This window comes from Arvicola amphibius, chromosome X (assembly GCF_903992535.2).
Source record: "Arvicola amphibius chromosome X, mArvAmp1.2, whole genome shotgun sequence".
In the NCBI taxonomy this organism is placed as follows: Eukaryota; Metazoa; Chordata; class Mammalia; order Rodentia; family Cricetidae; genus Arvicola; species Arvicola amphibius.
In genome coordinates, this window is record NC_052065.1 from 71,606,492 (window position 1) to 71,621,750 (window position 15,259).

General features: G+C 37.7%; 1 protein-coding gene across 2 annotated transcripts in view; it reads left to right on the forward strand.

Annotated features, from left to right (window-relative positions):
- The first annotated feature begins 5,047 nt into the window (after positions 1-5,047).
- Apool (apolipoprotein O like) overlaps positions 5,048-15,259 on the forward strand; it is a 59,469-nt gene continuing 49,257 nt past the window's right edge. For both annotated transcript variants that reach the window (XM_038316422.1, XM_038316423.1), the window contains exon 1: positions 5,048-5,114. In XM_038316422.1, coding sequence (XP_038172350.1) covers positions 5,100-5,114 — 15 coding nt within the window. In that variant the 5' untranslated portion in view covers positions 5,048-5,099. The remainder of the gene's footprint in view (positions 5,115-15,259) is intronic.

Consider the following 15,259-nt stretch of genomic DNA (forward strand, 5'->3'; position numbering starts at 1 on the left):
GTGATTGTTTTTGTGTTATCTTATTATATTTCATTTTGTTAAAAAATTAAAATCAAAAAAGTTAGTATTGGAGGGCAACTGATTTTTTGGAGTTGATCTTGTATCCTGCCACGTTACTGAAGGAGTTTATCAGCCGTAGGAGTTCTTTGGTAGAGTTTTTGGGGTCGCTTATGTACACTATCATCAAGGTCCCATCAAAATTCTTCACAGATCTTGAGAGGAAAATAATCAACTTTATATGGAAAAACAAGAAACCCAGGATAGCCAAAACAATCTTATACAATAAAAGAACTTCTGGAGGCATTACCATCCCTGACTTTAAAACTCTATTACAGAGCTACAGTATTGAAAACAGCTTGGTATTGGCTTAAAAACAGAGAAGTTGACCAATGGAATCAAATAGAAGACCCGGATCTTAACCCACAAACCTATGAACACCTGATTTTTGATAAAGGACCTAAAAGTACACAATGGAAGAAAGAGGGCGTCTTCAACAAATGGTGCTGGCATAACTGGATGTCAACCTGTAGAAGATTGAAAGTAGATCTATATCTATCACCATACACAAAACTCAAGTCCAAATGGATTAAAGACCTCAATATTAATCTGAACGCAATGAACCTGATAGAGGAGAAAGTGGGAAGTACTCTACAACATGTGGACACAGGAGACTGCTTCCTATGTATAACCCCAGCAGCACAGACATTAAGGGCAACATTGAATAAATGGGTCCTCCTGAAGCTGAGCAGCTTCTGTAAAGCAAAGGACACTGTCACTAAGAAACAAAGGCATCCTACTGACTGGGAAAAGATCTTCACCAACCCTGCAACAGACAAAGGTCTGATCTCCAAAATATATAAGGAACTCAAGAGACTAGACTTTAACATGCTAAGTAACCCATTTAAAAAATGGGGCACTGAACTGAACAGAGAATTCTCAACAGAAGAAGTTCAAATAGCCGAAAGACACTTAAGGTCATGCTCAAATTCCTTAGCGATCAGGGAAATGCAAATCAAAAGAACTTTGAGATACCATCTTACACCTGTCAGATTGGCTAAAATCATAAACACCAATGATAGCCTTGCTGGAGAGGTTGTGGAGTAAGGGGTACACTCATCCATTGCTGGTGGGAATACAAACTTGTGCAACCACTTTGGAAAGCAGTGTGGTTGTTTCTCAGGAAATTTGGGATCCACCTACCCCAGGACCCAGCAATTCCACTCTTGGGAATATACCCAAGAGATGCCCTATCATATTACAAAAGCATTTGTTCAACTATGTTCATAGCTGCATTATTTGTAATAGCCAGAACCTGGAAACAACCTAGATGCCCTTCAGTGGAAGAATGGATGAATAACTGTGGAATATATACATGTTAGAATACTACTCAGTGGTAAAAAACAATGACATCTTGAATTTTGCATGCAAATGGATGGAAATAGAAAACACTATTCTGAGTGAGGTAACCCAGACCCAAAAGGATGAACATGGGATATACTCACTCATAATTGGTTTCTAGCCATAAATAAAGGTCAGTCAGCCTATAATTCGTGATCCTAGAGAAGATAAATAAGAAGGTGAACCCAAAGCAAAACAGATAGTTATCCTCCTGGATATTAGAAGTAGTCAAGATTGCCGGGCAAAAACTGGGAACTTGGGGGTGGGGTGGGATGGGGGTAAGGAGAGATGGGGAGAGAAAAGTTGGAAGGGGAGGATGGGGAGAGCTTGGGTGAATGGGATGGTTGGGATACAGGAAGGGTGGATGTGGGAGCAGGGAAGTATATATCTTAATTAAGGGAGCCATTTTATGGTTGGCAGAGACTTGACTCTAGAGGTGTTCCCAGGTATTCAGGGAGATGCCCCCAGCTAGTTCCTTGGGCAGCTGAGGAGAGGGAGCCTGAAAAGGCCAGATCCTATAGTATTACTGATGAATATCTTGCATATCACCATAGAACCTTCATCTGGCGATGGATGGAAATAGAGACAGAGCCACACATTGGTGCACCGGACTGAGCACCCAAGGTCCAAATGAGGAGCAGAAGGAGGGGGAACATGAGCATGGAAGTCAGGACTGTGAGGGGTGCTCTCACCCACCGAGATGGTGGGGATGATCTAATCGGAGCTCACCAAGGCCAACTGGACTGAAACTGAAAAAGCAAAGGATAAAACCGGACTCCCTGAACATGGCAGACAATGAGGGTTGCTGAGAAGCCAAGGACAATGGCACTGGATTTGAATCCTACTCCACATACTGGCTTTGGGGGGGGGGGGCTAGCCTGTTTGGATACTCACCTTCCTAGACCTGGATGGAGAGGGGAGGAACTTGGACTTCCCACAGGGCATGGAACCCTTATTGCTCTCTGGACAGGAGAAGGAGGGAGATTGGAGGTGGGAGGGGGACATAACTGGGAGGCGGGAGGAGGCAGAAATTTTTAATAAATAAATAAATGAATAAATAAATAAAAGTTAGTATCACCTCCCAAGGAACATAACTTTTTTAATTATTTGACACCCAAAGTATATGAAAAATGATGCTTGTAAAACAAGAAATAGCGGCAAGAGAGAGAATGAGGGTAGAATATAAAATAACTTTATTCTAGGAAGTTAACAATTACTAGAGTATTTCCTTATATTTTCCTACTTTCTATGTACAAATATTTACATTTTACTGAATTTGAAATTGTCAGTGAGATTTATCACATAGAAAAATACATGAAAAACCAAAGTCTGCCTTGAAATACACAGTTAAAATCTAAGCTTCAAATTGTTCTTTGAATATTAAGTGAAATTTGTGGAGAAAGTCAGTTATTAGTCAATGACTATGTAAGGAAATGTGATTCTTAAAATCAAAATTGAAAACAAAGTACTAGGAAAAACACAAAAAAATGATTACCTAACATTTCTTGAAATCAAACAAGCAGTTTCGGAGTAGGGGGCAGTCTTACACAAGCTATCCCACTGACTAAGCATTTCATCAAATGCTAGACAGCCGAGCTTGACTCAGACATTACCATTCATTTTTATTTATTTTTTTTGCCATTCATTTTTAAAGAAGAAAAATTTCCAAAGTTGTAACCAACTGTGATAGAAGTTTAAGATTAATTTTCTAAAAATGTTACTTTGATTACAAATGATTAGTTACAGAAAATTTTATGACTTTAATAATCAATTCTGAAGAAACAGAGACATAATTGTATTACAATTCCTGAAGTTTTGAGAAACTAAGATTTCTCTGATTTGGTACATGCTTAGTTGTGATTTTTTAAGTATTTTTCTATTTGCATATTTGCTCCTAATTGTGAAATAAATTTTACTAATATCAAAATTAATAACAAATACACTTCAACCAACTAGGAGCAAAAAGATACATTTAAAAATCTACCTAAATTACCCATTGAATATTCAGAAATATTAGATTCTGATGATACAATTAACAAATATGCAAATGTTAAACCTCAAAAAAAGAAACTGATATATTTACTAATCCTAAAGTGGCTGGCCAATACATAGACAATTTTATTATTATCAGAAAAACAAATCCATGAGAAATTAAAATATTATCCACTATTTTTTTGTAGTTTATGCTATAGCATTTACTTTATTTTGTAATTTATTTTCATGTTGATATTTTCTTATAAAAATATTTATATTTTTATATTTAATAAAATATTAAAATTTATAATGCTATACTTTAAGTGTAAGAACATAACAAAAAATTTCAGTCTTTTAATCATGACTATTGTTATTTGTTTTATTTAATCATTAACAATATAATTTGATTGCATACTCAATAAAAAGAATATGCTTCAAGTATCAAATATATTTAATATGCCATTAATTCCAAGTATATAATTTATACTCCAGAAATATTTGTTGAAAGAATGAACGAATGCAATTAACCAATTAACTATTATTAAGAAGTTAGTGGGCAAATTATGAACACTCTTTTTCTTGGAATTACTGGCAGAGGCCTTAGGAGTCTGTGCTCATATAGGGAATGATATACCTTCTTACAGCATATTCTCCTGAGATCTCCAGAATCACCATTTTATAATGTGTTTTAGATCAAGTCACACAATAAGCTAAAACCCCTTCAACTACTTTCCAGATGTTTATTTTTAAATTAAAATTTTCATATAATATCTTCTGATACAGTTTCCCCCCTCTCGTCTCCTCCCAGATCCTCCTCACCTCCTCCATTCCACAGCCTTTCTCTCTCTTTAGCTAACAAACAGGCAAATAAAAAACAAACAAATCAGAATAAAGCAAAACAAGCAAATAAAAAACCCAAATTTATTATAGTGACACACAAAGCCCCCATTCACTCATGCTACTTTTTCACCTTCTCTGCGTCATCAATCTATGTGAACCAGGAAACTCCATTCCATCTCAACAGATACCTTCTATTTTTTAACTTTGTAATACATTTTAGTGTGTGTGTGTCTGCCAGCCAAATTCAGGTCATCAGGCTTGGCAGCAGGTACCTTTTACACACAGAATCATCTTGCTAATCCATATTCTATTTTCTTGAACAGCATTCAGGCCTTTCTAATATTTGTCATTTTCTCCTGGGTCTCTACGATGTGCCACTAGTTTTTATAGTTACTCTCATCAACTGCCTGACTATTGGTCCTCAGTGACAGGTTTAGAATGAATGTAACTGCCCCAAGGATGGCAAAGGCGAAGTGCTCTTGTAACTATATAGTTGTTTATTAAGGCGGTTGAACTTGAGTTTTAAGTTCTTATCCAGACAAATCACATAAACAAACAAAAAAGTCCTTCACCCAAGATGAAAAAGTTCTAATAGGAGTGGGGAGACTATTATGAGAGGTTCTATCTATGGAGGACTGGAGTGTCAATCAAAAGAAGTCCCTTTCTCCAGAGAAGTGTTACTAGTTGACTTTGGCAGCCAGGCTGACAAAGCAGCTGCAGGAGGGCAGAGAAAGGGCAGGAGCCCGCGGGCTAGCAGCGTAAAGGGGAGGGGCTGTGGTGACGCAAGTCAAACTGAACTCCTTTGTCCCTCTACGCTCTCCGTCCGATAAAAAAAAAAAAAAAAAAAAAAGAAAAGAAAAAGAAAAGGAGCCGAGAGGGTCATAGGTATGGCGGCTTTTAGGGTAAGTGAAAAGAAACTTAGTTTTCCACCCCTCGCTCGCTCTGAGCCCATAACATTCCCATAATTGTAGAAGGGTCGTCCATCGTAACTCCTGGAGGGAGCTACCCTAACCCCTCCGACCGCCGGCAGCCGGTACACCCAGCAAGAGGCGGCCTGGAGGTACGACTGTGAGACTCGGGATCTTTAAGATTTGGAGTCTCAACACACCTGCCTAGCAGCCTCCTTAATCCCCTGCAGTGAACAGCTTCTACCAGGGCGGGCTTTAGTTCCTTAACCCGCTGTGTGATGAAAAGGCCAGGGCAACTAGCTGCTTCGACAGAGAGAAAAATAATCTTTGGCATTTGTCTTAGTGCGTAGGGCGGGGCTCAACGACCCGAACGTAGGACTTCCTTCAAAAATTGTTGGGGAGAAAAACAGACCGAGATGAGACGTCCCAGGCTCTGTATTGGACGTGGAATTAGACATAGTGTTGTTACTCCCCGTCGAATAACAAGTTTCTTTGGGGATTTATGAAAAAAAAGTGCTTTTATGTATAAATCGGGGTAGAGGAAGCAAGCCACCTGACTCTTAGGTTTCAACATTAGTTTACAAGTACTTATGCACTGTAGTTTTTCAGTGTATAATGACCCTGTTGGGCCCGAAGGAGATAAGAGTGTCAGTAATTCAATCAGTATGAAGTTGATTTTAAGTTGGCTTAGTGTTGTTCTTTAGTTCCCACTGTTACTGCATTTCTGCGGTTTGCGACCTCATACTTTCCCTTGAATTATGGACCGCTCTCCTAACTGGACTCCACTGCCTCCATTCCTCTGATGGAATCCATTTTCTCTGTGCTGCTATGGTACTTACACTCCATTATCAGCTCTCAGGGGTCAGGTTACACTTCTAGATAGCACCACCTCCTAGCCTCTGCTTTTCCAGCTTCCTCTCCTCTCACCCAGGAATCCTCCCTTCTGGACTATCTTACTTTATCTCCCCATACTCCTTTTACCAGCTCTTTCTGCAATTCCTAAGGTGCCCTTGCCCATTCCCAATTCATTTCTACCAGGCACATCCAACCAGCCTTTTGATAGTACAACAGACTAAGTTCATCCCAGAGAATCACAATCAAGTTACAAAAACAAAACAAAATTATAATGTTTAAATAAGTTTATGATTTTGTGTGAGGTAGGATGTGGTCTGTAGGCACAGGTAGGACACGCCTGCCTGCTCTCGTTGCTAAGGGAGTGTCCTTGACCTACTGTAATAATGATCCACACAAGATAGTTATTGACAGCCATACTGATAAAAGTTCTAAGTTCTTTTTTGATGGCCAAACCAAGAGTGAGTTGTGACTCTGAAAAGTTTTGTGGTGCCCAAGTTCAGGGATACAGGGCTATTAAAGGCAAAACCCAGAAAGATACATCAAAGTTAGATGAGGGTCAGTAACCTTGAAACATTTATTTCTGGCAGAGTATAGTAGTTATTCAGGCATAACTTTCCAGTTATTTTGGTTAATACATCTGGACTATGGTCAAGACCATAAAAGTCTCACGTGTTGCCAAGGCAGACATGACCATTGTGAGGAGAAGGGAAAGGGCTGAGAACTGTCTAAGCAAACAGAAAATGGAATCAGAACACGATGGCATTACCTTAATCATTTCATTCCCCCATTTGGAAAAGTGATTTTTAATTTTTTTTAACTTGGATAAAGGGTAAATACTGGTTCCCGATAATCATGAGTCCAACAGAGGCAAGTTTTTGTCTGATGAACTTAAAAGACAATTTATTATATTAGGCCCTATAGCAAGTCTTATAAAAAGGGTGAGTAAGGGAACATCCAGGACAGTGAAAAGTTGTGAGCCATGGCTTTTAATCAGACATTTTATGCGATCAGAAGTTATTTCCTTTATGTTTTTGATCTAAGCTATTTTTATAAAGTTTTTTTTCATGATAATTTTTGATTTGTCAGCACAGAGGCAGCAAGTCTCTCTTACCATCACACAGTCTTCCCTGGGACATGAAAATTAAGTGTAAGCCTTGCCTGTTTTGGAAGACTTTCTGTCAGGGACTCTCTCTGGGCATGGAGTGTAACTAAGGGTGTCTGGTGTCTATCGAGTTGATAAATGATCTGTTGTAGGCTCTTTTCCCCACATTAGAGTTGTAGTGTTCAAAGTTCCTATCACCCCTATCTCCCCCATCGTTGGAACGAGGCAAGGGGAAGCCTCCTATACTGCTGGCAGGCACATCTTTCCTGTAGTACTCACGGCCAAGGAAAGGACTCATGTGGCTGTGCAGGAGCTGGTAACAGGGTGGGAATCGTAGATGGTCTAGGCGATTTCTCCAAATCATTGTGTAGATTACTTAAGGAAATTGACCAAGGGTTAAAGTGTATTTCAGATTCCCAACATGAGGCCACACATATAAGCTAGTTCTCAAAGCACCCCCAACCCAGTGTTTTGTATGCCTTGGCCTCCATGGTAGTCTCATCAGTTGTTTGGAGAGGGAATATTTTGTGGTTTGAGTGCCAAATCCAGGTTATGAATTGCTCTGCATGGGCTCCTGCAAACTAATTTTTTTTGAGACAGGGTTTCTTTTTTTCTTTTTATTTATTATGTATACAATGTTCTGCCTGCATGTGTCCCTGTAGGCCAGAAGTTGGCATCAGATCTTATTAGAGATGGTTGTAAGCCACCATGTGGTTGCTAGGAATTGAACTCAGGACCTCTGGTAGAACAATCAGTGTTCTTAACCGCTGAGCCATCTCTCCAGCCCAAGAGACAGGGTTTCTCTGTAGCTTTGTAGCCTATTCTGGAACTCTGTCTGTAGACCAGGCTGGCCTTAAACTCACAGAGATTCTCCCGCCTCTGCCTCCCGAGTGCTGGGATTAAAAGTGTGTGTCACTATTGCCCAGCTCCTGCAAACTATTGGTTGTGCTCATCAGGGGCAGCAGCAATCAGGTAAAATAACCACAGTGAGGGTCAGCAGCAACCAGGGTTCAACGTCCAGGTCATCAGAGATCTGGAGTCACTGTGGGCTGCACTAGCCAAAAGAGGTCAGAGCTCTGTGGTTACCTTCCCACCCAGGTGTGGTGGTCTGGTGACCCACAGCAGTGGTCTGTGGTAAACTGATAAACATGCCCTGCTAGCCTGTGCTGTGCAGCAGTTAGGTGGTGGGTGCAGCAAATGGTGTTATTCCAGTGCTGTGCAGTAAAAGCATAATAGAAGGCTTCTGTAGCCCTGACGTTCGGCTAGCCACGGATCCTTTGCTCTTTTCGCTAGTAGAAAGTCCCTCAGATGAAACCCCTTGTCAGCTTTATAGCTGTCAGTCATCCTCGCTCATACATTGTCAGTCAAACAGGAAACTAGAAATTTGAATCAGATGTCTCAGCAGTGAATTCCCTGTCAAGCATAAAATAGTTACAGTGGATTAACAAAAGCCTTACCAGCCATGTGTGGTAGTGCACATCTTTAATCCCAATACTGAGGAGGCAGAGGGCGATGGATCTCTGAGTTCGAGGTCAGCCTGGGCTGTAGAGTGACTTCCTCTATATATAGAAAAAAAAAAGAAAAGAAAAACTGTCCTTCCCACTTCTCCATCCCTGCCATGTGTTAGGAAACAGAATCTCCACTTTCATCTTCTCCTCCTTCTCTTCCTTCTCTTCCCTTCCCCTCTTTAATAACCCACTGAAGTAAGCAGGGTGTAGGTGTAGAATCCTCTGCTGGAGAATGGTCTCCATACTTGGGGTTAGACCACTGAGGAGAACTGACTCTCCCCTCCCCTGCAGTCGTACACTGACCATATTGCTCCTCATTAGGGTAGAGGACGCCCACTCCAATCCTTGTTGGAACTTTGACTGGCTTGATCTAGGGTAGGTGAACAGAGGTTTTGAATTCATGATTACTCCAGCATGCATCCAGATATTTTCCAGTGGTTTTCTTAACTTCTGGTTCTTAAAACTCTGTCTCCCAGTCTTTCACGGTGTCCTTGAGCATTATGGGACAATGAGTGTGATGTAGATAGCCGATTTGGGGCCAAGCACTCTCCAAAGATACTTGCTTTTCTCACATAGTAGTCCTATTTCTAGTTTTTAAAGGAATATTCAAACTGATTTTCAGAAGCTGGAACACTTTATACTCAAACCAGCAATGTATAGGGTCCTTCTGTTTACATCCACACCAGCATTTCCTGTCACTCCCAGATGATGGGCATTTTGACTTAAGTTAGTTTAAATTGGGTTATTTATTTGTTACCCTCCAGTCTCCAAGAAGTGGTTCAGCCTACAGCTCACTTGAACATTGATTGGTCTGGTAGGTTGAATACACATAGCAAAAATCACAACAAACACCCTAATTCCAGATGTCCAAGTCTTGTCAAGAAAACACATGAAAATCAACACAGTATGTCTCTCACATCCCAAAACATATTCTCATAGTTTTCACAGGCTTTTATTTTTAATTTTAACCCTTTGAAGTTGACTATTTGCAATACTGATGAGCAAGGACCAAATTGTACATTTTTTGTTATTGTACTTGGGTTGTTTTTGTTATTGTTGTTCAGTTACCACAATTTTCCCCAAGAGTTTTGCAAGAAGATACAGTGTGTGTGTGTGTGTGTGTGTGTGTGTGTGTGTGTGTGTGTGATTTTTCACTTTTTAGTACAGTATCTGCTTCACATTTTCTAGTATAATAAATAACTGGGACTGAAAGACTTTCTGTTCTTAGTAAATTTAATGATACTTTATTTTTTAGAGGTGATTCACTTACCCACTATTTCCAGAAGAAAATAAGCACCCTGATATATACAGGTCCTCTAGTGACTCACTGGTGATTACTCTAAAACAGGGCACTCTTGTCTAAGACTTTTATGTTGCTGCTAAGAAATAGCTCTTAGGCTGTATCTCCAAGATGAAGCATGACTATCTCTTATTTTTCCTTTTCAGTTTCAGCTAGAGAAAAGAGTAGTTAGTATATCTGTTAAAGTAGAAGATGAGTTTGGTTTCATTTGTTATTATCACAGACTTTCTTATCCTTGGAAAATTGTCTGGTATGCATAGGGGTGTGTGTAATCCAGAATTCAGAAGGAGAGAGTAAGATATGCTTTCATGATAAGAAAGATTGTCTGAGTCTCTTCTTTATGACCCAAATGAATATATGGTCATTGACTCAGTCTACTGTAGATCTTTCTCACAAAGGTATAAAAAAAGATTTTAGGGGAACCATGCTCTATTTGATAGCATTTCCTTTTACTGCAGGACACAAATATACTGTTTGGGGTTGCTTGCTAATGTGTTTTAGAAAGGATTTTATCATCATAGGAGTGATTGGGCCAGAAGATATATTGTGAAGGTCTTGTATTTTGAAATATAAATTCCAATAATTAAAACAGTGATATATGTCTGTTATCTGCCCCTTGCTTGTAAAACTAATCTCTTACCATTTATGTTGCATCTAATAATCATTAGTTTATTCTGGAGCATATCTTGATCTCTCAAGTTAATTTCTGTTCTATCCCCTACTTGTTATTTCATAAGTTGTGTATGTATGCCTTTGTGTTTATTTTCCTCTGGTGTGTACACATTAGCTTTGTAGAAAGAGGATATCGCCCAGAAAGAATACCACTGGTATAGCTAGTCACTCTCCTCCCTTCTCTGCTGAAAAGACAGATATTGAGAAAGAAAGAACTAATAAACAGAGATTTTAAAAAAGAACTGAAAAAATATAATTTGGAACAAATGATAGTGGAAAAATAAAGAGTGGTGAAGGAACTGATTCTAAAGCAGAGCAATGATTAAAAAGAAGCGGTGGGTAGGCTGCTTTTCCCTTTAGCTAGGTTGGTGAAATATAACTTCCCATTGTTCTCCACTCCAATCTACTGATCCAGAGTTTACATATAGCTTTGTGGTGATATATTTCCCAAAGAGTAAATAAAAACATAAAAAAGAGCCAAATTAGAAGTAGAAAGCAGATAAAGGAGATTTATTCAGTGCAGCCACATTAAGAAGGACAAATATACCCAGTTATTTGCCCCCGTCACTCTTCAGGGTCCTGAAATGGTGTAAACTTTAAATAGAGGGCCAAGGATGTGCACACCTAAGCAGTCCCAGTCAAGGTGTGGTCCCGCCTATTGACCCATCACTGGGCTTCAATCTCATCATCGTATAAGGTGGTTGGCAAGTTTTTAAAACTGGGTGAAATCTCTTCCTAGGTGACAAGTTTCCCATTTGACTGATGCCTCTTCCTTCTCCAAGAATGAAAACTCATGGGGGAAATTACCATTTCTTTGGGATCTGTTGTTTCAATAGTTTGATAGTCAAATTAAGAGGCATCTCCTTGGAGTATCTTCTTAAAAACTTGTTCCAACAGTCTCCTTTCACCTTCTTTTGGCCTACACAAAATGCCATCTATTTAAGTAATATTTAAGCAATTATACTACAAGTATATTTTCCCTAGAGAACTCACTAGTGAAAAGATTATTCTAGCTAAAGTATATTGATCTGAATAGAAAATTCTGTGTATTTGATACAGTATAATTAATTTTACCAAGATTTTTTCATGTCATATGCAAAGTAGAATTCTCTCTTTAGTAAGAAATGGCCATGCTCCATTTGCACTAACAAATGATCTTCAAAGTTTTGAAATTTGGCCTAGAAATCTATTATAAATTACTACCCCTTTTCTTTCAGCACCTTAAACATTTTATCAATTTTAGTGTTTCCTTCTTAGAATGTTTCTTAGACTATGAAAATTTTTGTATATATCGAGATAAAATATTGTTTTAGTATTGGAACATATGAGCATATGCAAAATTTTCAGAGTAAATACATTTTGAGGGAAGATATTTTATAATTTTGTTTTGTTTTTCAGAAAGTTAAAAGTTAATAGCATTGACTCAGTCCGACAATTAGATTAACCTTAAGATTTTCAGTTGTTTTGTCGTTAATTTTAATTGCTACTACATAAACTTAGCAATAGACTTTTAATAACTGTTACATCAAAGAGCTTACTAGATTTAATATTTCTCCTACCTTGTTTACAATTGTGGATTCTTCACTACTTGGATATGAAATCACTGTTATTCAAAGTCTCAGAGTGATATACTGCTACCCAACAGAACTCTGTTTTAGGAGAGAAAATAAGTTGCATGTATTCAAAAATAATAATATAACATTATAGTTGTAACTTCTAGATTGTTGCTTCACACAAATGAGAGTTTTATGAATTCGGAGAGAAGGATTTGAGGGAGCCAGTGGAACTTGAGCTAGTCTTTCAGAGCAGGGCAGAACTAAGAAGATGAAGGGAGTCTATGGACTGAGAGAAGAGTGTGCTTTACATGTTCTGGGAAGATTCATTTAGCTAGAGTCAAAGGGTGTATGGGCAGAGAGGAATAAAGATGGTTGTTGAGGTGGGAGAATGAAGCAGTAATTTAAAAAGATTAATTTAGCAGTCCTCTAGAACTTATTTAATTGTTTTGGAATTTTATAACACATAAAGCCTAAACTGAAAACAACTTGAAAGGTACCTCCTTGAATGTTTCTATTTAGTGTTTCTTTCCTACATCTCTACAACCTCCTCTTTCCCTGCATATAATGCACATATGTTTAGATGTGTGTGAAACATGGCCTTTCGGGGTTTTTAAAATAGAATTGCTGGTTTTGACAGTGTATAGTATTTGTCTGACCTTGATATCCATAAACTGAATTGAGTTATGCCAATCTTGTGCTGTTTCTTAAGGATTCTAATTATACCGACTGTTTTTTGTACTTGGATTTTTATCTAAGCTAAATTTTCAAGTGCTACTCAGTAATAACTGCACCTCCATTTAGAGTCATAACATGTTTAGAAATTCTAAAATAATTTAGTACTTTCACATATTTTAATTAAAAATTCAGTGTTTAAAATATATTATTATTATTATTTTGGTTCTATTATTGAATTATACAGCCACATGAAGCTGAGTTGTTCTGGTTATCTTATGATTGGCCTTTTAAATTCTAGAGCTTTAATTTTTATGCAAGTTAATCTCACATGTGCCATGTTATTTTCATCCACTTTGACTAGGGAGTTAAACCCATTCTTCATCACTTACTCTCTTCTGTTTTTCAGTTCTAATAATTGAACTATGTTATAGCTGTTCTAATATTTAAACATGAGGTAGACCTGAATGGATAATTGAACTCAGAAAGAACCTTAGAAATTGCTATTTTGAAAAGTGTTTTGGTGTTGTTTGCTTTTTTTCTTCATGAATGTATATTATTGGCTTTATGGATAGACTGGGTGATTTGCTCAGTGAATATATGACAGCCTTTTCCCCCAGTCTTTTCAGTCCTTCAAGGACCTTATAGAGTACTGACATTTATTTACTTTTCTTGACCCTTTCAAAATATCATGTATACGTTCTGCACTATTAACATACTTTCTGACACAGAGTAAGCATTCAGAAAATGTTAATTATCTACCACTTTTCCATCACAGTGTACTATTAGAGCACAGTTTTTGTGAGCATATTCATCTTTACATGTGTCACACATTACTACTTGCTGTTAGTGTCTTTTAATATTTAATTTTTCAAGAAAAGATCAACTCCTATGCGCATTTCAAATAAAGACATTTGAGTGTGAAAAACGGAACAGAGAGATGAAAGAATCTAAGCTTTTTTTGAATTGTAGAAAACAAAAATGATTTATGCAGTGTAGTCACATTGGGAAGAGTGACAAAGAAATCCAGGGAAAACCTACAAGTCCATCTTAGAAACCCCCAAGTCTATCTTGGGGGCCTGAAGTGAGATTAAAGTTAAAAGAGAAGAAAATCAAGGATTTGCACAGCTAAAAAATGCCAGACAAGGTGTGGTCCTCCCCACCATTGGTCCATCCTTGTGTGAGATTCAGTCTCATCCTTTAAGGTAGTCTAACAAGTTGTTAGAACTGTGTGAAATTCTTTCTAAGACACAAGTTCTCTGTAAGATTGGGGCCTATTCCTTGTTCTAGTGTGAGATTCCTGGGGAAATTCCCATTTCTTTAGGATTCATTGCTTCACTTGTCTGAAAGTCAGACTGAGAAACCTAAGTGTTTCTTTAGAATAGCTGTATTTTCTGCCATGCCAGTTATAATTCCCCACTTTCAGTTTTAATACTGCAGTCTTGAGGTAGAATATGTCTCCTTGAAACAAATATAATAAACAATTCAATTAGGGACCAACATTAAAACACATTTAGTTAGTGTCAGGTAGCAGTGCATCAGAACCATTTTTTATAACCTTTTGGCTTTTAGTTACTTTAGCAACTTCATTTTGTTCATTCAAAATAGGGTGTCATCATGAAGCCTAGGTTGGCCTCACATTTCAGGTTCTCTTGCTGGGATTATGGGAAAGTGCTACTGTAACCAGTGTGACTTTATTTCAGTTTCTGTCACTTCTCCTTTGTCTCCAAACAATATTCTCTGAAGGCATTATTGATTATCCACCTGGTGGTTTGTTTTCTATTTTTCTATGAAGTCAGAGAAATATTTGTCCCGGTGCGTCTGAATTGATCTACATTGAATAGGGTGGGTAAGTGACAGATGTCAATGAATTAGTACCAGTAATCTCTTTTGGCTCAATTTTAAGTACCTGAAGTATAGTAGAAGTGGCTCTGCTTTCTGGCATACCTGAAGTACTTTCTGCTCATCATGTGGGTAATGTCCTAGCATTTCAAAACTGTTCAGGGTCATTTGTCAGAAACTGTACATTTATAGAAGGTTGACAGTTTAGTTATAAGACTTTAAAGAAACATAACCATCAAGATTAAAACCATTTTGAAAATTAATTGTAAATATTTATAAATATCCAGTACCTGTTCATCTTTATAAGGTTTACATAGTTTGAGGCATCTATACATGTAAAATATCAAGAAACAATTAGCATAATTGTACTATTTGAAAACTATTTCTGTAACAAATATAGAACTAGTCTCTAGCACTGACACTCAAACAAAATCTCTTACAAATTTGGGGAACAGTGATAGTTATTACAAATAGACTATATACAAGTATATCTTATATACAGTAGCAAAATACTTTTCAGTTATATATTATAGAGACAGTGTTTTATATATATATATATAATATGTGTTAAATATATAAATTAAGTATATAAGGATATTATGCATACATACAAATGCACACACACAGTATCT